Source organism: Pongo abelii, chromosome 1 (genome assembly GCF_028885655.2).
Source record: "Pongo abelii isolate AG06213 chromosome 1, NHGRI_mPonAbe1-v2.0_pri, whole genome shotgun sequence".
In the NCBI taxonomy this organism is placed as follows: Eukaryota; Metazoa; Chordata; class Mammalia; order Primates; family Hominidae; genus Pongo; species Pongo abelii.
In genome coordinates, this window is record NC_071985.2 from 197,883,189 (window position 1) to 197,905,201 (window position 22,013).

Below are 22,013 nucleotides of genomic sequence, written 5' to 3' on the forward strand. Positions count from 1 at the left end.
ATTATGATGTAACTATATTGGAGTGGTGGAGAAAGGAGAGGAGTGGGGGTGAGGTGATACAAACTATTAAATTATTATCTTCCATAATAAACTAAGAACAAGCATTATAAGTATATTATTTTGATATTCAGATGTAAATACCAGTAGGCAGAGCTCAAGTGGTTTTTGTTTTTTCTTTTTCTTTTTGAGACAGAGTCTCACTCTGTCACCTAGGCTGGAGTGCAGTGGTGTGATCTCGGCTCACTACAATCTCTGCCTCCCAGGTTCAAGTGATTCTCCTGCCTCAGCCTCCCGAGTAGCTGGGACTACAGGCATGTGCCACCACACCTGGCTAAATTTTTTTTTGTGTGTGTGTATTTTTAGTAGAGATGGGTTTCACCATGTTGGTTAGGCTGGTCTGAAACTCCTGACCTCAAATGATCTGCTCACCTCGGCATCCCAAAGTGCTGGGATTATAAGCATGAGCCACCACATCTGGCCTCAAATGTTTTTGAAGTTGCTTTGGGGAGTGAGACTTGATTAGGATATGAACTGCTGTTTTTGTAGCAAGACTTGCAGTCCTAGTTCGCTTTTAAAAACAATGTACATGTATTGATTTTCTTAAAAAACAAAATGTAGCCTATGATTCAGATCTCCAGAAGATTAAAACTCAAAGAGTAGAATGTAGATTAAATGCAAACTCCAGGCTGGGCGCAGTGGCTCACACCTGTAATCCCAGCACTTTGGGAGGCCGAAGTGGGTGGATTACGAGGTCAGGAGATGGAGACCATCCTGGCTGACACAGTGAAACCCTGTCTCTACTGAAAATACAAAAAAATTAGCCGGGCGTGGTGGTGGGCGCCTGTAGTCCCAGCTACTCGGGAGGCTGAGGCAGGAGAACGGCATGAACCCGGGAGGCAGAGCTTGCAGTGAGCCGAGATTGCACCACTGCACTCCAGTCTGGGCGACAGAGCGAGACTCTGTCTCAAAATAAATAAATAAATAAATAAATAAATAAATGCAAATTCCATTGGGTCAGGGAGTCTTGTCTGCTCACTGCTCTAGTATAGAAGTCACTTGAATAAATACACTGAGCACTCAATAAATGCTATCTACTATTGTTCGTTGTGTTTGTCTTCAGGGTACATCCCTTCATGCTGGAGCATCAGCATTGCTTCCTATCATGCATATGCATACATGTACACCTATGCACACACATATGCAGGTAAGCCTCAGGGCATATTCCTTCAACAAGTACTTGCTGAATGAATTAAGAATGATTCCACCAGGCAAGCATCATTGCCTCATTTTGCAGATGAAATAAATGATGTCATATAGACCATAAATGGAATAACCAACATTTTCAACCTTGGCCTTCAGACTCCAAGTCTTATGTTCTTCCGTCACCAGCCAGCAGCTGAAGAGTTGTAGAAGCACAGAGCTGAGAAATCACCTAGATAGGCTGTGGATGACAAATGGCCCTCTTTGATTGGAAAAGAAGAGGTTTGTGCACAGGAAAAGTGGGCGATGACTCTAGAGATGTGAATGCTTGTCATATGGTGGAGGAGGGCTTTGAAGTGAAGCGAAGTGAATTATTCAAAAGCATTGGGCCCAGGTGCAGTGGCTCATGCTGTAATCCCAGACATTTGGGAGGCCAAAGCAGGAGGATCACTTGAGGCCAGGAGTTCAATACCAGCCTGATATTGAACATAGGAAGACCCTGTCTCTTCAAAAACATTTAAAAATTAGCCAGTTGTGGTGGTGTGCGCCTATAGTCCTAGCTACTCCAGAGGCTGAGGTGGGAGGATTGCTTGAGCCTAAGAATTTGAGGCTGCAGTGAGCTGTGATTGTGCCACTGCACTCCAGCCTGGATGACAGAGCAAGACCCTGTCTCAAAAAAACAAAACAAAACAAAACAAACCCCCCCCCACACACACACACAGCCAGTGGTGTCTGTCCATGGTGCTGACATGAACCCCTATCCATTTCTTCAGCATGGAGCCAAGCCCACTACGTTCATCCTCAATCCCAGGCATCCTTAAACCCCACGGCATCTGTCCATGGTCTTGACCACAATCCTCATTTGCCACTACAGCCCTAGTGGTCTGTATCAGAGCTTATAATTCTTAGTCACACTCTTTATGTATAGAGACTCAAGATGATGTTTCCCTCTGGGTGTGGCATCAGAGACCTTCAGTGGTCTTAAAATGCCTAACCCTGTCAAGGCTGAAGCCAAGCTCTGGTAACAGATGGCCTGACAAACTTGGGGCAGAAGGCCAGCCATCAGTAGACATGTCCAGGTCCCTGGGGAGAAGTCTGGCAAGATCAAGGCAGGAGATCAGGGTCAGTGCCAGTTGGGCAGAGTTCTAGCCTTGGAGGGACAAGAGAGAAAACTAATGAAGGATGCCTGCCATGTGGACTTGGTACAATTAGAGGTAATGGAAGAGGTCCTATTCTGGCAGGCACAAGAATGTCAGAACACTCCCCAGATACCATGTGCCAAGCTTAGAAAGAACCTGTAAGTCCAGATGGACCTTGGTGGTCTGATGAATCTGAGCCTGTCTGGTTCCCTTGCTGTTACTTGACAGTTCACTCCCCCAAAGGCAACCCAAAACTATGGGCTGAGCTTCCTTGGAGGCAGAACTGCCCCAAGTCAGGGCAAACACTGAGGCTCTTGCTGTAACTTGTCTTCAACATTCAAATGATGAAAAGAGAGGTAGAAGTGGGACCAGACGGGGGTCCCCAGAGTGGGTGCCTCTTGAAGACAGTGGAGAGTCCATTTCCAACTAACATTTTTAGTTTCTACTATGTAGGATCCACCAGCCTTAGCCTCCCAAAGTGTTGGGATTACAGGTGTGAGCCGCTGTGCTTGGCCTCAACAATCTACTGAGGAAGGTATTTTTAATCCCATACACGTAGAGCAATTGGAGCCCAGAAAGGCAAATGACTTGCCCAAGGTCACATGATAAGTATGTAGCAGGGTCCCTGCTTTTTTCATCTTATGATGTAAGCACCCAGCTGAACCCTGCACCCACTCACTCACACAGGACCCTCCAAGCAGGCAGTGCCTTCCTGAAAGGCCATCTGTCCTTCTACCAGCTGCAACCAGCATGGCTGAATGAGGTGGGTACCATTTATGCCCCCACCTTTGGTTGCATGCAGCTAAAGTGGCTCTGAGCACCCATTAGCTCTGGGGTTTGGAGGAGGTCTGGAGACTCCAGGTAGTAGGGATGGGGAGAAAACCTCTGTGGAGGGAAGAATCTGGTGGCAATGGGAGTGGGAGAGGACTAGCTTCCTGCTGCTCCCAGAACGATTCTCACCTGCCAATCGATGGCTGGAGACTCACGCAAGTGCTAATCAGCTCCATTGACACACGCAGGCTGGGGCTACAATCCATTTTCACATGGAATGGCAGATCGATTCCTCATTCTCTGCAGTCCCCAACCAGCCTCATCAGGCCATCTGTCCTTGAGGCACTGAGAAACTGGTTAACTCTCTGCACCTCTGGCCACCTGTGAGCTTTGTCCTTCTCTATATTCTCCTCCAGATACAATCTCACTCCCCGAACCATTACCAGGCAGAGCAGTACAGTGGAACTCCGGGCTGGGAGTCCAACAGGCCTGGGTTCCACTCTTAGATCAGCAGCTAATTGTGTGACTTTGGACCAGTCACTTCACCTCTTCTAACCTCAATTTTCTCAGCTGTGCAGCAGGGATAAAAATGTCAACTCTGCAGGGTTTCTGTGAGGACTCAATTATAGTTAGTGAATGTAACGTGGAGAAAAACTGCAAAATGTAATTAATATAAAGCCCAGGATGCTGTTCCTAGAATAGGTTCTTCCCTAAACCCAGCTCCCTGCCTTTCACCTAAAGCCCTATTTTTGAGGTCTGACAATACTGGGAGTGCATTTCTGTTGACATAAATCTAGGAGAGGTTGTCTCCTCTCTCAGGTTATGTTAAGTGGCCCAAAACAGCTCTTGATCCCTTGTTTTCCTGACGTGATCAGACCTTCTAGTGGGGACCTCTGAGTTCTGGAAACTGAGCTTAGAAGCAGCAGAAACCAGGTAGGCAGGAGCTGGACCCAGCCAACCCAGGTGGAGTGCCTGGTAAAAGGGTGTTTCTAGGGCTCTGGATAAATTTCTAGATTTACCTCCTACACTCAGAAGTAAAATCCCGCCCATATTGACACACACATATATTATATCGTATATATCATATATATCTACACACATGCATACATATATGTAATTTTTTGAGACAGAGTCTCCCTCTGTAGCCCAGGCCAGAGCGCAGTGGCGTGATCATAGCTCATTGCAGCCTTGAACTGGGCTCAAGTGACCCCCCAGCCTCAGTCTCCTGAGGAGGTAGGACTACAGGTGCATGCCAGCAAACTCAACTAATTTTTTTTTTTTTTTTAGACAGGGTCTGTATCTGTCATCCAGCTGGAGTGCAGTGACACGATCACAGCTCACTGCAGCCTTGACCTCCCCAGGCTTAGGTGATCCTCCCATCTCAGGCCCCAAGTAGCTAGGACTACAGACATGCACGACAATGACCAGCTACTTTTTTGTAGCCATGAGGTTTTGCTATGTTGCCCAGGCTGATCACAAACTCCTGGGCTCAAGTGATCTGCCGGCATTAGCCTCCCAAAGTGTTGGAATTACAGATGTGAGCCTCAACAATTTTTTTAATTTTTCATACAGGCAGAGTCCTGCCATGTTGCCCAGGCTGGTCTCAAACTCCTGGCCTCAAGTGATTCTCCTGCCTTGGCCTCCCAAAGTGCAAGAATTATAGGCATTAACTACCACGCCCAGCCCCATGTTCACATATATTTTGACAGTACTCATCAGTTTTGTTTAATTTCAGAAAAGAAGATCACGTTCTAGAGATGCTCTTCACATTCTTCCCATACATATTCTCTGCCAAAAGGCATCGCTTTCTTTCTTCCTTAATCCTATTCCCAGTCATAAATGATTATACAGGAGTAGGAAACATTTGCCCAAGCTGGGCCAATCAGATTCTTTCTAACTTCATGTGCACTGTGGTAAAGGGGAAATAACCATTTGGGGGTAGCCATAGTAGTGCATGTGAAAACAGAGGAAGCCAGTTTACTGAGAGGAGACTGGAGCAGACATGCAGATAAATGCAGAGGCAAGAACTCAAGAGGCCCTGAGAGAGCAAGGTGGGGAGTTGCTCCATGATGACTTTCTAGTTCCAGAGCATATCAACTGTATTTCTTTGTCCCTGTGTTGGTCCACTATAAACAACCTTTTATAAAGCTGGCTTGCATGCATTTCTGCTCTGTTAGAGTCTAATAGCCAGACTCTAGCTAGAACAGACCCAAAGTGTGAAACTGCTCCTTTAACTTTTTTTAAAAACCATCTAGTATTAATATTGACATGTTAAGTGGACAATTACAAACACTGAATTAGAAGCTGTTTGGCCATGGAACAGGTCTTCCAAAGTGCTTCTGAATTAGTGTCTGCACACTGCATCTACCCTGCGGTTAGACTGCCACTCATTTATTCATTTAAAAAAGTATTCAATAATAATACTTGATAGTAATTACTATGTTCCAGGTACCATACTATGTACTGAACATACAATGGGAGCAATACAGTCTCTGCTTATTTGAAGCTTGCTTTCTATTGGGCTAACCCTAAACACATTTAATTTAAACACATTAATCAAATGATTGAAACACATACATAACACCATACCTGATATCTCCTAGGAAATGTTATACATGCACTTCACATATGAATTAACTCATTTAATAATTACATTATCCTTTTGGGGCAGATACTATTATCATATCTTTTTTTACATATTAGAAAATTGGAGGACAGAAAAGTTAAGTAACCTGCCCAAAGTTACACAGTTGTTAAGTGGCAGAGCTGGGATTCAAACCTAGTTTGCTTGATGTCATCACCCATACTTAACCATCACATCATACTCCCTCTCAGTACAAATGAATAACACTCTAAGGTCAGGGATGAATCTGAACCAATTCCTCTGTTCTTGTGTAGGCCCATTTCCCCAGATGAGGGCCAGGAAGCTGAGCATATCTAGCCAGTTACTAAGAGAGACTGAAGGGAGCCACCTCTGGCGCTAGGGCAATGCATGGAACTTGGGCCCAAGCTACTGGAAAGGAGCTCTGGTCAGTGCCCATCCTACCCTGGGCACTGCACAGCCATCTGAACTCCCCAGACCTGCCAGATTTCTGAGGTCTTCAGAGAGATTCCTGGTGAGGGATGCCAGATCTCATGGCTAGCTGTTTGGCAAATGCCTCCAAACAGAGGGTTGCTCTGCTCAGGGCCTGCATCTCCTGACTGTACTCTGGGTTCTTTCTATTCCAGAGCATCCATAGGCAGCTGCTCTGATTCAGAAGTTTTCTCACATCCACGCCTGCCTTTTCACCCCATTTCCTGACTGCATCATTGCTCACTGGGATGATGCTAACAGCCTCTTCATGGGTCTGCTGGGGCCAAGTCTCTCTCCTTTGAATTATTTTCTTCACAACTGCTACAATGAACTTTCCAAAATACATTCCTATGTCATGCTCTTGCTTTAAAAACAATGGGTCCCCTTAAGATATTACCATTAGGGGAAACTGGGTGTGATATTGGAACTGTCAGGACTCCTTTGCAGTTTTTTATAAACCTAAACTTATCCCAAAATAAAGTTTGTTTAAAGAAGTAATGACTCACTACATCACTTACTCTGATACTCAGGATGCTGTGTCAAGCCCCCGCCCCCTGCTGCCTTCTCATCATTCCCTGAGGGTGTCATCCTGTTGGAAACCTCAATACCCATACATTGTTTGGAGTGCTCTTCATACCCTTAACTTTCTACCCTGGTAGCCTGATGAGCTCCTAACTAGTCGTATTTATTTATCAGACATGTATAGAATTTTTAACTCTGTATGAAGCACTTAACACATAACTCATATGATCTTTACAACCACTCCATAAGGGAGCTACAATTGTTAACTCATTATACAGATGGGAGAATTAAGGCATTCACTAAGAAGTTCGGTAACCACACATGCCCCAAACCACACAAAGGTGGTATTCAAACCCAGGTAGTGTAGATCCAGATTCAACACCCTTAATGAGGACACTGTGCTTGCTGCCTTTTCAGCTCTCAAAGTTCAGCTTAAGTATCACCTCCCCTGGAAGCCTTCTTTGATTCATTTCCAGCAAAGTTACTTCTTCTCCACTCTCAGATCCCATATCCCTTCGTATATTCATTCATTTATTCATTCCGATGCTCATTCATTCAATATTCATCAAAACATATATACCGAGCTCTCACTATGTCGTATCTTTTTTCTAGGCACTGGGAATCTACCCATCTGCAATACTCTGTGTAATCCTATATTGGAATGATGTGTTGATCTCTGTCTCCCTCTGGGCTATTTCTTCAAGCCATTAATCTTTGTAGCTCCTTTAGAATCTTGCACAGTACCTACCATGTGGTTTGTCCTCAGTAAATGTGCTTCGCAAGAATAAATGAATAGTTATCAAAAATTGTGATGACAGTAATGATAATGTCAACCATTCAGATGAGTCTGGTGTGTGACTGGGACAGTGTGGGCTGTGAGCCAGGGGCCAGGTACCCCATCAGAGTCGAGCCCTAGGCCAGGAGGCTCCTGGGGAGATGACAAGTGCCTTCTGCATGTAGACCAAGCCATCTTTGTCACTGTGATTATATCTGCCATTAGTGTCGGTGTTATGCTGCAGTGTGGCAGGTGCCAGCCGCAAACTGGCTTGTCACACTTCCTCATGGCAAGAGAAGCATCAGGGAGGCAAATGCTCCTAGAAGATGAGCAGCAAGGAGGACCAGACTCAGGCTGAGCTTTCTGCTCTGAGTCTCAGCAATCCAAACATCAGCTCTGGGTGGCTGGGGCCAGGACACATTTGCATCTTACTCCTGTCTCTGAGGTTCAAAGCCCTAGATGTATTAAGCGTGGGATATGGAGAACTGGGATGCTATGGAGCAGGAGTCACCAAATTAAGGGACCCTGAGCAAGAGGACTCATCAACTTTCACTGGATGAGAGCCTGAGTGCATGGTGGGGTAGTTTGGAGTGGGCTCCATGGAAATTGGGTTTGAGGTGAGAATGGAGGGGAACAGGTAAGGCAGGGGTTAACATGGTCCTGAATGCCTTCATAGTCCCATACCCTGGGAGGAGGCATCTTAGGCTTTCTCATTCTATATAATCTCTTTGGGTACCAGAAGTCAGATGGCACAAATGATACTTCTGATGTTTGTGCAGAACCCTCTTATGTTCTCTATGACTTTTCCTGAAGGATTCCAGAATTACTATATTGAATGATTATAGGTTTCTTATGTGACTGGAATTCTCTAAAAGTCAGATCTATTTCCCCGCCTCTGGGCAAATGGTTGAAACAATTATAGATGGCAAATAATAGTTGTTTGCCAGTGAGGTGCTTGGTGCAGTCAGTTTCAGATCGTACAACCAGTCTCTGATCATGGACCACTTCGGTTCTATTGGGTCTGCATCAGCTCCTGTGAGGCCTTACAAGTGTTGTGTTTTTAGTCATCAGCAGATGTGACTGTCCTGACCCCTGGGGATAATGCAAGGAGTAGGAAGGTGCCATTTGTCTGAAAGCTGCTGGGATACTGGAGCCTGCTGCTGAAGACATCAGGCAGCCCTGATGCTTGCGTTTTAGGCCAACCACACACTCCAGGGATGAGGGGAGGCAAAGATGAGATATTCTAGGGAGAGGTCTTACTTTCACTTGGAGAAGCTAAAGCCTAGCATGCAGTGCAAGACCTAGCCACAAAGTTTATCCAATCTCTAGGCCCCTGATTTTCAGTTTAACTTCTATCTTAAAATTGGCTCCATTCCAAAGCTTTCAAACTTAATTCCAAACTTCTTTTTCCTGGGTCAGTACTGAGGAAGCAGAAGAGAGAATTTGAAATTAAAGGTTTTTTATTTATTTATTTATTTTGAGATGGAGTCTCACTCTGTCGCGCAGGCTGGAGTGCAGTGGCGCGATCTCGTCTCACTGCAACCTCCGCCCCTCCAGGTTTAAGCAATTCTCTGCCTCAGCCTCCAGAGTAGCTGGGATTACAGGCGCGTGCCACCACACCTGGCTAATTTTTTGTATTTTTAGTAGAGACGGGGTTTCACCATCTTGGCCAGGCTGATCTTGAACTCCTGACCTCGTGATCCACCTGCCTTGGCCTCCCAAAGTGCTGGGATTACAGGCGTGAGCCACCACGCCCAGCCTAAAGAAGGTTATTATCTGTACTGGCTCTATTTCTCTAAGACTCTGCTTCTATCACCTTGGGGTACTCTGGGCTACAAAGGATATTGCCTTTCAGGATACTTATTCCAAATCTGCACAATTTACTCATTTGTACTTTACTCTTTCTCCAGCTGCCCCTAAAACACCCTCATCCATCCCTGGCCGTCTCCTTTGCCCTGCCTTTCCAGTTGAGGCTTTGATGGGCTGCCTTCCCCTTTCCAGATGTTGGTTTGCTACTCTTCCATCTGGCTTGACCTCCCTCTGGCCCAACTTCTTCAGTGATGGACTTCCTTCTGATACAGACCTGGGACCTCCCACACTGATAGATGGCTCTCATAGACAGTTCTTACCTGGCATGGCTTGGCCCTTTGAATAACTGTTGGATGGCTCTGGGGCTTGAACATCTTCGAGGGTGGTGAATAATACTACGAATAACATTTATTGAATACCTACTGTATACCTACAGGAACTAGGCTTAGCACTTTGGTTTATCTCATTTCATCCTTACAACCACTCTGTAAGGTAAGAACTAACATGATCATCTCCCATTTTATATCAAATGAAACTGAGACTCAAAAATGTTGACTGGCCAGGTTTGGTGGCTCATGCCTGTAATCCCAGCACTTTGGGAGGCTGAGGCAGGAGGATGGCTTGAGCCCAGGAGTTCCAGACCAGCCAGAGCAACATAGTGAGACCCTGTCTCTACAAAGAATACAAAAATTAGCCATGTGTAGTGGTGCACACCTGTGGTTCCAGCTACCTGGGAGACTGAGGTGGGAGGATCTCTTGGGCCCAGGAGCTCGGACCTGTAGTGAGCCCTGATTGCGCCACTACACTCCAGCCTGGGCGACAGAGCAAGACCCTGTCTCAAAAAAAAAAAAGTTGATCATCTTGGTGAAGGTTTCCCAGCTAGTAAGTGGTAGAGTCAGGATTCAAATTCAGGCTTCTTTTATTTCCAAATACAAGCTTTTAACTACCATGTTGCATTATTTATCCAAGTTGGAGGAACTGAGTTTTCTGGAACACGACAAACATCACTGGTGAGCACAGACCATTCTATGGACCATCAAGATATGTGTTTGGAAGAAAGACTTCTGAGCCGACGCAGAAGGTTCTAAAAAGAAATGTGATGAGGAAAGATGACTGTCCAGACTAAAGTAAAAGTAGATACCATGAAGGACAAAGATGTGATAAAGGCGCTTTGTAGGAAAGGAGGAGGCTGGTAATTCATGCAGAAAAATGCCTATAAAGAGGATTTTAAAATGCCGCATATGACTTTAGGTGTCTAATCATCCATAGAATATGGATGATAAAAAAAGAACTTATCATATTACCCAATCCGGGTGTACAAACAACCTCAGAGGTACCATGAAGACTTTGTAGAACAGGGCACTTCACTTTAGCATGCAAGACAGTGTTTTACGCAAAATGGGCCTAATAAGGCCAAAACCTTGAGAGATGGGGCCTGTTCCAGAGGGGCAGCTAGTGTATGTCAGATGCAAAAGAGGAGGCAAGGGCAGCATTAAGAAGTGAAGCCAAGCACAACTAATGAATATCAGTGGTTCAACATCAAGACCAGCTTCTGAAGCAAAGATAGGACCAAAGAGTAAAGCTAAAGTCACCGAGGGTCCAGTCAGAAGACATCAAGTGACCTGGCTATCACTGGCTGAAGAAATGAAGCAGGAGAAATGGAAGCTTGAGGAGGAAGGGAATGGTCATTTAATTAACCATAATTCTGGCAAATGATGTCTTGCTAGCACGAGACTGCTTCCTGTTAAGCTGCGGACTGCTTTAAAAGTGCTGACTTACACCCAGCAATGGAAAGATGTACCTTGTTGAAAATAAATGTATTTACTGGAAGGGATGGGGTATAAACCATGTGACAAGAAAATATACCTTATTAATGGGTGTGAACTTTACACAACACTCATGTGTAAGAAGTGGCACAGTTTTTCCACATTGTATAAATATCATTTAAGCCCTCACTTGTGCTGGTTAACAGGAAATTAAATTTCAGAAGTATTTTTGAGGGCTGTCCCTCTCCCTAGGATTGATTACACAACAATTCTGAACAAAGAACACTGGCTTGGATTGGGTTCCCTAGAAGCGGAGTTTGAGACAGAGATTCTTGTTCAAGTGATTTACTAGGGGAGTCATTTCTGGAGGAAGGGTGTGGGAGATGCAGGATGGGACAGGGAGTAAAAGGTTGGCGAGAATGTGATCTCAGCTGATTCTATAAGAAATATCTGGAGCACAAGTTGGCCATAGAATTAGTTCCCCACTGAGGCAAGAGAGCCTGTCTTTTCTATCCCTGTGTCAATTAGTTATTGGTCAAGGTGGGGTCAGCTTCCCCAGTGAGGTCAATGACAATTTTCCAGAAGAGAGGGCAGTAGTGAGTTGTTGTCAATCAACATAGCTGAAGGGTGGTGCACTGATAGATCCACTAAAGTCCACACCTTGCACCTAGCAGCTTCACTGGCTTCTCACATTAAATTCACTTTGTCTAGGCATAGCTTCTCCCACATCCTGGTTGGTCACAATTTCTGAGAAAACTTACAAGAGGAGGGTTTATGGAATGAAATATAGCCCAGGCTGCTACATCTGGTCCTGAGCTGTAACTGATAGTCATCATCTCCCTCTTCTGCCATTTAGGCTTTCCTGATGAGTTGACCCACACTCTCATTCTCATGTTGTCCTGGTCACCAGATCCTTATCAGGCCACGGTTGCTAAAACTGCCCATTTATAGTTCAGCTGGGCATGAGAATACCAAGAGATGTTCCAGCGGGTCACCTGAGTGCCAGACAGATTCCCTTCTGCCCTCATTATGTAGCAGCAGTCCTATCTCCTCATGATGATTAGGGTTAATTACCCCTGCCAAATTGCTCATGCACTTTTACCTCTGCCCTCTGGATTTGCTTGAGCTTGATCCAAGATATATCACTTCCCTTTTATGATGGATTACAGCTGGGCCCACTTGACATTTATAACTTGGTGGGTTTGTCAGAATCCAACTCAATATGGAAAGATGAAGCTACGTGGCCATTTAATGTGCTATGGTCAGACACTCAGTTTCTATAGGATATGTCTTTGAAGTTTGAGGTACAATTCTTCCATTGTAAACTAACAGAACTTTCATTTGGCATTTTCCTCTACCAAAGATACTTCTAGTAACATGTGATCAGCTGAGTCAAATGGCCCAAGCGGCAGGGCTATTTATATTGCAGTCTGCTGCTGCTGCACAGCCCTTTCTTGCTCTGGGCACACTCAAAGCTGGCAGTCTTCCACATGTCAATAGATGAGACTACCACTCAATAACCAAAACAAAAAATACAAAGCCTAATGTATTGCTCACATAAGTATATGCTGGTCAGGCACAGTTTCCTCTAAGAAGAGCAGATTGCTAATCTTAGAGTTTGGGGAAAGCATGGAATTCAAGGACTAGTGGATTTTCAGAGGCATGAGTGGGTTGATATAATCTTTAGAAGTGTGGTTACTCAGGTGAGACAGTTCATTGGTTGACATTCAGAAGTATGTTCACTGGAATGAGTTAAATCCTGACTGGCTTTTAGAAACAAGGAGTTGTCACCGAGTGGTTTGCTTGCAGAAAAAAGTATGGTCACTGATGTGTGTTGTTGATTGATTAAAAGGTTTTAAAACCACTTCTGGTAATTACTTGTTACTAAGGGCACGGAATTCTCATTTATTGATTAGATGGGTTTAAAACAGACTCTGACTTGATACCATGGCCTCAGAAAACAGTCAGTCTTTTCATAAGAGTGTAGGAATGTTTAACTTCTCGATTTTCCCTTTTGGTCTTCATTCAGCCAAGGCTTTCGGAGAGACCAACAAAAATTATCTAGATATTTACCATTATTGTTGATTTTCTTTGAAGATGAAGGTTCATTTGGAAAGGGCTAATTTTTAGTTCAAGTGTCAATCAACATGGTTTTATCCTGTTTTTGTCTTTGAGTCATATACTGAATCATCTGTCAGGGCAGCAGCTGTAGAGATGCAGATGACTCTGGAAAACAGACATCAAGCAACTGTGAGAAAATGACTGGAAATATAAGAAGAATCTGAAAGGCACTCTGGACACATGGCGCAAGATTTTTCAGGCCTAAGAAAACATGTTTAAACAACTCCTTAAGTCTACCTTAAATAGCTAGGTTGTGTTTTCTTTTAGCTTATATGTAAATTGTTCCCTTTTACCTGGGCTGTTAATCTAGGTACAATATGAAATCAGAGACTAGATTTTGTGCCTCTATGATGTAATCTCTGAGCCTCTTCATGAATTTGTTTTTCTATTCTATAAGAGATTCTTGCTTAAGGAATTTAGATATAGCAGCCTGTTAGCTGAGGATCTGCTAAAGCATTTCCTTTTGCTTCTAGTATCTCTTTTACTCTAGGTCTCTACCTTTACCAACAGTAATTTCTTTGGGTAGCATCAAGACATTAAACATATCAGCTCCCAGTTCATGTATTTACTCTCTGATTTTTAGCAATTTGACATGCCTAGAGAGGGTCACATTTCAGTCATTTGAGTTGATTTGGCTTTCGATCAAGTAATTGAATTCTACAAGAGCATGGACTACTATACTGTAAGAGAATTAATATAGCCTAGAGGAAATACCATAAATGTATACTGTTTATTCCATGTGAATGCAAGCTACTTCTGATTCTCCTTCTCGAATGACTCAGAAATAATGCATTATCAGATCAATAGCTGCAAACCATGTACCCAAGATTGTATTATTCTGCTCTAGTAATACCAAACCCAACACAGCAGATGTAATGGGGGGGCTATTATTATTATTATTTGAGATGGAGTATCACTGTCACCCAGGCTGGAGTGCAGCAGCCTGATCTCAGCTGATTGCAACCCCTGCCTCCTGGGTTCAAGTGATTCTCCTGCCTCAGCCTCCCGAGTAGCTGGGATTACAGGCATGCACCACCACACTCTGCCAATTTTTGTATTTTTAATAGAGACGAGGTTTCACCATGTTGGCCAGGCTGGTCTCAAACCCCTGACCTCAGGTGATCTGCCTGCCTTGGCCTCCCAAAGTGCTGGGATTACAGGCGTGAGGCACCGCACCCAGCAGAGGGGGCTATTATTTGTAACAATCCATCTAGTCATTACGTGAGGCAGATTGGTCAGTTAAATTGAGTTACGATGGGACAACCACCACTGAATCCTTCACATATTTGAAGGTGGCATCAATTTCTGTTAATCCCCTAGTACAGTATTATTTTCAAAATAGCTTTATTGAGATATAATTAACATATAATATGCACATACAATATTTTGACATATGTATACACCTATGAAACCATAACCATAATCAAGATAATGAACATATCCATCATCCTCCAAAAGTTCCTCATGTCTATTGCATCCCTTCATCTGAACCCTCTCCTCCTCTTCCATCCCCTGGCAACTACAGATCTTCTTTCACTATAGATTAGTTTGCATTTCTAGAATTTTATATAAATGAAATCATACAGTGATTTTTGTCTCTTTTCTTCACTCAGCATAATTGAGGCTTATCCACATTGCTGTGTGCAATAGTTCATTCATTTTTATTGCTGAGTAGTATTCCATTGTCTGGATAACACAATGTGTTATTCCGTTGATAGGCATGACTCTCTTTCTCCGTCTTTTCCAGTTTTTTACTATTACAAATAAAACTGTTATGAACATTTATGTACAAGAGTTGGGTATCTAGTAGACAGCATATAGTTGGGTCTTCCTTTTTCATTTTATCTGAAAATTTCTGCCATTCAATTGAGGTGTTTGGACCATTTATATTTATGTGATTACTGATATCATTGGATTTAAATCTACCATCTTGCTATTTGTTTTCTATTTTTTTTTTTTTTTTTGAGACGGAGCCTCGCTCTGTTGCCCAGGCTGAGTGCAGTGGCATGATCTCAGCTCACTGCAACCTCCGCCTCCCAGGTTCACACCATTCTCCTGCCTCAGCCTTTCCCAGTAGCTGGGACTACAGGCGCCCGCCACCACGCCCAGCTAATTTTTTGTATTTTTAGTAGAGACGGGGTTTCACCATGTTAGCCAGGATGGTCTCGATCTCTCGACCTCGTGATCCACCCGCCTCGGCCTCCCAAAGTGCTGGGATTATAGGCATGAGTCACCGAGTCCGGCCACTATTTGTTTTCTATTTGTCTCTTATGCTTTTTCTTTTCTTCCTTTTTTGTCATCTTTTGGATTGAGTATATTATTCCATTTTGTTTTCTGTTAACACATTAGCTATAACCCTTTGTAGTATTATTTTAGTATGTTTGGGGTTTATTGCATACATCTTTTACTGACTACCTTCAAGTAATGTTATACTACTTTATGTACTGTATGAGAACTTTATAGCAGTTGTATTCCAATTCCTCCCCTCCTGGCCTTTGTGCTTTTGTTATTGTACATTTTACTTCTAAATACATTATAAATCCTACAATATATTTTGTTTTGTTTTGTTTTGTTTTGAGATAGAGTCTCACTCTGTTGCCCAGGCTGGAGTGCAGTGGCCCAATCTTCGGCTCACTGAAAGCTCCGCTTCCCGGGTTCACGCCATTCTTCTGCCTCAGCCTCCCGTGTAGTTGGGACTACAGGCGCCAGCCACCACGCCCTGCTAATTTTTTGTATTTTTAGTAGAGATGGGGTTTCACCATGTTAGCCAGGATGGTCTTGATCTCCTGACCTTGTGATCCACCTGCCTCGGCCTCCCAAAGTGCTGGGAATACAGGTGTGAGCCACGGCGCCTGGCCTCGCCTGGCTAATTTCTTTTTGTGTTTATGGTAGAGACGGGGTTTTACCATATTAGCCAGGATAGTCTCGATCTTCTGACCTTGTGATCTGCCCGCATCAGCCTCCCAAAGTGCTGGGATTACAGGCGTGAGCCACTACGCCCAACCTACAATATGTTATTTTTGCTTTAAACAATTCTCTTAAAGACATACAAATCTCTCTCTCTCTCTCCCCCTCCCTCGTTCCCTGCTCCCCCTTCATTCTAAACAGAGTCTTGCTCTGTCGCCAATGCTAGAGTACAGTAGCACAATCCTAGCTCACTGTAACCTCAAACCTCCTGCCTCAGCCTCCCTTCAAGTAGTAGTAGCTAGGCATACACCACACCAGGTTAATTTTTTTCTTTTTTTAGAGGTGTGATCTTGCTATGTTCCAGGCTGGTCTTGAACTCCTGGCCTCAAGCAATCCTTCTGCCTTGGCCTCCCCAAGTGGTGGTATTACAGTTGTGAGCCACTGTGCCCAGCCTTCATTTTCTTTCTTTAATGAATCAATGGCACTTAGCAATAGCCACCCAATTCTTTGGTCCAGACAATTACTGTTTTTCTCATACTTCTCAAGCGTCCAAGAGTTTTCCAGCTACTACATCCCTTTTCACCACAACCCATCCCAGTTAAACACAGGTGAAAGTCTGAGCTTTCACCTGCTGTAGCACTGTTACAGGAGGTTGGGAACTATCAATATTTTTTCTACTGCCAGCGTTGGTGTCCTCTTCATCCTCTAGCTGGTGAGTGAACTCACTCCAGAATCCCTTGGAGACTGCTTTCTAGGATGACTTCTGATGCCAAATGTTTTTTAGTTTGAGTTCCCTAGAAGTGAACCAAAATGAGGGTGCTAGTTCAAGTCATTAACTGGGGAAGTATTCTCATGAGAAGCAGAGTTAGGAAGCAAGATAGGGTAGGGGGAAAAAGCTAAGCACAAACTTGGTCTTGGCTGGAGACCAGCTTTAGACTGATCCCACAGGGAGACTCGGGAGGACAAACTGTATCCCACTTAAATTCAGGGAACTGATTTTTTATCCCTGTGCCAGTCAATCAGTCAATCACTGGCAAGGAGTGGGTACTGGCAAACAGCCTCCTATGCAAGGGGGACTCCTATGTGGCTGAGGGAAATTCTCTGAAGAAAAGGGTAGTTGTGAGTTGTTATCAACCAACATCTATAACAGCTGGGAAATGGGTGCCCAGGTAGGTAAAGGGAGTATGGGCAGGGCATCAACAGTATGCAGTACACTAACTGTCCTGAATGTTTAGGGATGTGCCTCTGATCTCCAGTCTACACTTGTCCCAATCCTATTGTCTAAGCTCACAGGGTATTTGAGGGTGAGCTACACTGATGCTTTTATCTCAAGCTTGGGCTTGGGAGTCTTGGTAAGGTTGGTAGCTTCCACATTATGGCCATGTTCCCCAACACCGCAGTCATTCTTCATCACAGTTCTGCCAAACTCGTGCAGAATATGGTTCCTTATACTCATGGAACCAAACAGACCTGCATCTTTGTCCCATCTCAAGGGAAACACAAAGCAAACCTCTCTTCTGAATGCCTCTTTTATAAATAAGAAAATTGAGGCTCAGGGAGGCTAAACGAATTTTGCAACAAGGCTGAAAAAGGTAAAGCTGGGACCACACTTAGGTGTTAACTTACAGGCCTTCCACTATATCAGGGAGGCAGACTATGGTCCATGAGCCAAGCCCATCTTCCCCCTTCCCCTACCTGTTTTTTAAGCAAAGTTTTATTGGAACACAGCCATGCTCTCTTGTTTATGTATTGTCTATGGCTGCTTTCCCACTATAATGGCAGTTGTTAGTTGTTAGTAGTTGTTACAGAGAAAGTATGACCTGCAAAGCCAAAAATATTTACTATCTGTAAATATTTTGGCTACATTATGCTACTTCTGTGAACCTCCACAGACTTCTAATTCTAAGACTCAGTTATTCTAAGACTTTCGTTGGAGGAGAATGACACAGCACAAGGTAGGTCTTGAAAACCTACTTTCTTCTATACTAACAAGAAATGAGGGCAGCTATAGTGCTACTTAGCTAAAGGAGATTTCAAAAAGTCCTAGGGAGAGCTGGGTGTGGTGTCATGTGACTGTAGTGCAGCTACTTGGGAGGCTGAGGCAGGAGGATCACTTGAACCCAGGATTTTGTCTAAAAAAAAAATAAAAATAAAAAAGCCTGGAAAGAAAGAAGGATGAATCAGCTTAAAAGATAGTCCTTAAAAATAATAATAAAAATACTGTGGATCTTCCAATTCAGAAATCTGCAGCGTTTGTGAATGAATGAATATTGGTATGTACAAAGGAAAAGTCTGGAAGGATACAGACATTCAGTGGGTGGTTACCTTTGGTGGAAGGAAAGAAGGTATTTAACTCTTTATTTCTTCTATATTGTTTGCATATGTGTGTATATATAGTATAACTATGTACTTTTTGCAATTAAAAAAACACACAAACACACACAATGAGAACGAGAGAGAGAGAGACCTACCCCCTCCAAGTGGTATTTAAGAAAAGAATCTTTCGAGAATGATGGATGCAGCCGTGTTCATAGTGGATGGTTGACTTAATGACCTCACTTGCCCCTGGCATCCATCCCATGATTGATAGGCTGCCTCAAACTCCTCAGGCTCTGTGTTCCTTTATGAGCAGGGAGCTGGAAGAAACATTCAGAATAAAGTAAGTATTACAATTTCTGCAGAGGCAAACGAATTGCATAGTTGTGTTTGGAGATACAACTGCAACTCGTTTCCCATTTCTCAATAAGCTAGTATGAAGACTCAGTTGTGGATGTCAGAAACCCAATCAAGAAATATTTCACCTTTTTTTCAGAATTGCTTCAAGATATAAAGGGATGGCTGGGTTTTTTTTTTCTATTAGAAAAAATACAAATAATACATGAACATTGTAAAACATTCAAACAATACTCGTGTATAAAATAAAAAGTGAAAGTTCTCCCTTCAAATTACACTCACCAGGGTAATAATTGCAAATAATTTGACACTAGAATACCTGTAAATACCTATTTACAGGTATTTCCATTCATATTCAAATATTCATCGTTAAACAAAATGGCATCAGGCTACATATAAAAAAGCATTTTTACTTTCACTTAATGCATCTTGGGCCATGGAATATATAGGTATATTTAGATTCATCTCATTCTTTTTATGGGTGCACAATATTCCACTGTGTCTGTACTACATTTTTTTTTTTTGAGACAGAGTTTTGCCCTTGTTGCCCAAGCTGGAGTGCAGTGGCACGATCTCAGCTCACTGTAACCTCTGCCTCCCAGGTTCAAGCGATTCTCCTGCCTCAGCCTCCCGAGTGGCTGGGATTACAGGCGCCTGCCACCTCGCCCGGCTAATTTTTTGTATTTAGTAGAGACCAGGTTTCACCATGTTGGTCAGGCTGGTCTTGAACTCCTCACCTCACGTGATCCACCTACCTTGGCCTCCCAAAGTGATGGGATTACAGGCATGAGCCACCACACCCGGCCCAACAATGTCTCCACTTTTAGGCATGAGCCACCACACCCGGCCCAACAATGTCTCCACTTTTAGACACATAAGTTGGTCCTCTTTTGTGCTGTAGTGCTGCAACACTAAATATCTCTCTCTTTTTTTTTTTTTTTGAGACAGAGTCTTGCTCTGTTGCCCAGGCTGGAGTGTAGTGGTGTGATCTTGGCTCACTGCAACCTCTGCCTCCTGGGTTCAAGCGATTCTCTTGTCTCGGCCTCCCCAGTAGCTGGGATTACAGGTGTCGCACCACCACGCCCAGCTAATTTTGATATTTTTAGTAGAGACGGGGTTTCACCCTGTTGGCCAGGCTGGTCTCGAACTCCTGAACTCGTGATCCGCCCGTCTTGGCCTCCAAAAGTGCTAGGATTACTGGCGTGAACCACTGCGCCTGGCAACACTGAGTATCTCTGTACACAAATATTTGGACTGTGTACAAACATTTCTTTTGGACATATTCAAAAGGTTATGCATATTTAATTTTAACAGATATTAAAATTGTTCTCTATAAAAAGGTTGTACATCTTAGAACCTTACCGCCAATTTATACTCTCATTGTTTCTTATTTCCCATTTTCCTAATTACCATCAAGGTTGAGGATCTTTTCATGTTTATTGGCCATTCGTGTTGCTTCTTTTGTGAATTGTTTTTCTTAGTCTTTGGTCTTTTTTTATTTTTTATTTTGAGATGGAGTCTCTCTGTTGCACAGGCTGGAGTGCAGTGGCGCTATCTCGGCTCACTGCAATCTCCGCCTCCTAGGTTCAAGTAATTCTCCTGCTTCAGCCTCCCGAGTAGTACAAGCGCCTGCCACCATGCCCAGCTAATTTTTTGTATTTTTAGTAGGGACGGGGTTTCACCATATTGTTCTCGAACTCCTGACCTCTTGATCCGCCCGCCTCGGCCTCCCAAAGTGCTGGGACTACAGGCGTGAGCCCCCGTGCCCTGCCGGGTCTTTTAAAAATGATATCGTATCACCCGCCCCCCCCCCCCATTGGTTTGTAGGAATATCTTTTAAGTTATAGATATTAACTTTTTCCTTTCTTCTGTCTGTCCATAAGGTTCAAAATAGTAACTATTTCTACAATTGAAACATCCCCAATTTACATGTACTGTTGAGCATGACAATGACTTTCACCACATAGAGACTTGTAATTTTATGTAGTCAAATCTGTCAACTCTTTTCTCATATTGCTTCTGGGTTCCCTGTCAAGCTTAGAAACACATCTCTTCCAAAAATTACAGAAATATTTTTCTACTTTTTCTTCCATGTTTATATCTTTTTTTTTTTTTTTTTTTTTTTTTTTTTGAGACGGAGTTTCGCTTTTGTTGCCCAGGCTGGAGTGCAATGGCGCGATCTCAGCTCACCGCAACCTCCGCCTCCAGGGATCAAGCGATTCTCTGTCTCAGCCTCCAGAGTAGCTGGGATTACAGGCATGTGCCACCACGCCCCGCTAATTTTGTATTTTTAGTAGAGACGGGGTTTTTCCATGTTGGTCAGGCTGGTCTCGAACTCCCGAGCTCAGGTGATCCGCCCGCCTTGGCCTCCCAAAGTGCTGAGATTACAGGCGTGAACCACTGCGCCCGGCTATGCTTACATCTTTAATCCAACCATATACTATTTTTGTGAAGGATGGAAGTAACGCTCCCCTCAAGTTAATTTTTCTCCAATCTGGCTTGCAGGAAAGGGGTTTCTGGGGAGATTTTACCGAGCAACGTAGGGAAACGGCTGCCTGGCGACCTACCCCTTTTTGACACCCACATGTGCTCGGCACCTTACATACACTGCGTGATTTTATCCTAAAGCGACTTTTAAAATCCCAGTGTGTAGCCAGAGAAACTGGGCGTCACATAAGGTAAGTGACCTGCACAGCCGTCACCGGAGGAGACCGGTACGATCCCAGAGACAAGCACTGAGCGTAAGGCACCCGGCGCCGCGCCCGCTTTGCAACCTCTCGCGACAGTTGTACGTCATCCGAGAGCGCCGTGGAAGTCGTGCTGTAGGCGTCGAGCCAATCTTCGCTCTGTGGTGCTGTCTCACCGGTGAGACCTGGAAGCGGCCGAGTCTCGCGCTGTGTCGGACCTGCAGCCCCTGGCCTTCCGCCACCATGGAGTACCTCATCGGTATCCAAGGCCCCGACTATGTTCTTGTCGCCTCCGACCGGGTGGCCGCCAGCAATATTGTCCAGATGAAGGACGGTGAGAGGAAGCAGGGGAGGCCCGGCCAGGCCTGGGATGTAGGAGCGGCCAGAAGGAGTTTGTCGGGAGTTGAATAAGTACCAGGGAGGATCTGAGAGATGGAAGCCGGCCTGCCCTGCCCGTACTTATTTTATTTATTTATTTATTTATTTATTTAGTCGAGATGGGGTTTCGCTCTTGTTGCCCAGGCCGGAGTGCAATGGCGCGATCTCGGCTCAGCACAACCTCTGTCTCCC

The 22,013-nt window shown here is 44.2% G+C and overlaps 1 protein-coding gene and 1 long non-coding RNA gene across 4 annotated transcripts in view; one reads left to right on the forward strand and one right to left on the reverse strand.

The window, feature by feature from the left end:
* Positions 1-10,190: 10,190 nt before the first annotated feature.
* LOC112134899 (uncharacterized) lies at positions 10,191-21,577 on the reverse strand. 2 transcript variants are annotated; one of them, XR_008515932.1, is made up of 3 exons: positions 21,444-21,577; positions 18,555-18,719; positions 10,191-13,281 (listed from the first exon to the last, which is right to left on the reverse strand). It is a non-coding gene; the product is annotated as an uncharacterized LOC112134899 (long non-coding RNA). The 2 variants fall into 2 exon arrangements; XR_008515931.2 differs by having other exon boundaries at positions 21,324-21,529.
* The window catches only part of PSMB2 (proteasome 20S subunit beta 2), a 38,320-nt gene continuing 37,864 nt past the window's right edge, over positions 21,558-22,013 (forward strand). The window contains exon 1 of one of the 2 annotated variants that reach the window (XM_002811065.5): positions 21,558-21,777. In XM_002811065.5, coding sequence (XP_002811111.1) covers positions 21,687-21,777 — 91 coding nt within the window. In that variant the 5' untranslated portion in view covers positions 21,558-21,686. The remainder of the gene's footprint in view (positions 21,778-22,013) is intronic. The other variant, XM_024248586.2, reaches the window with a different exon arrangement.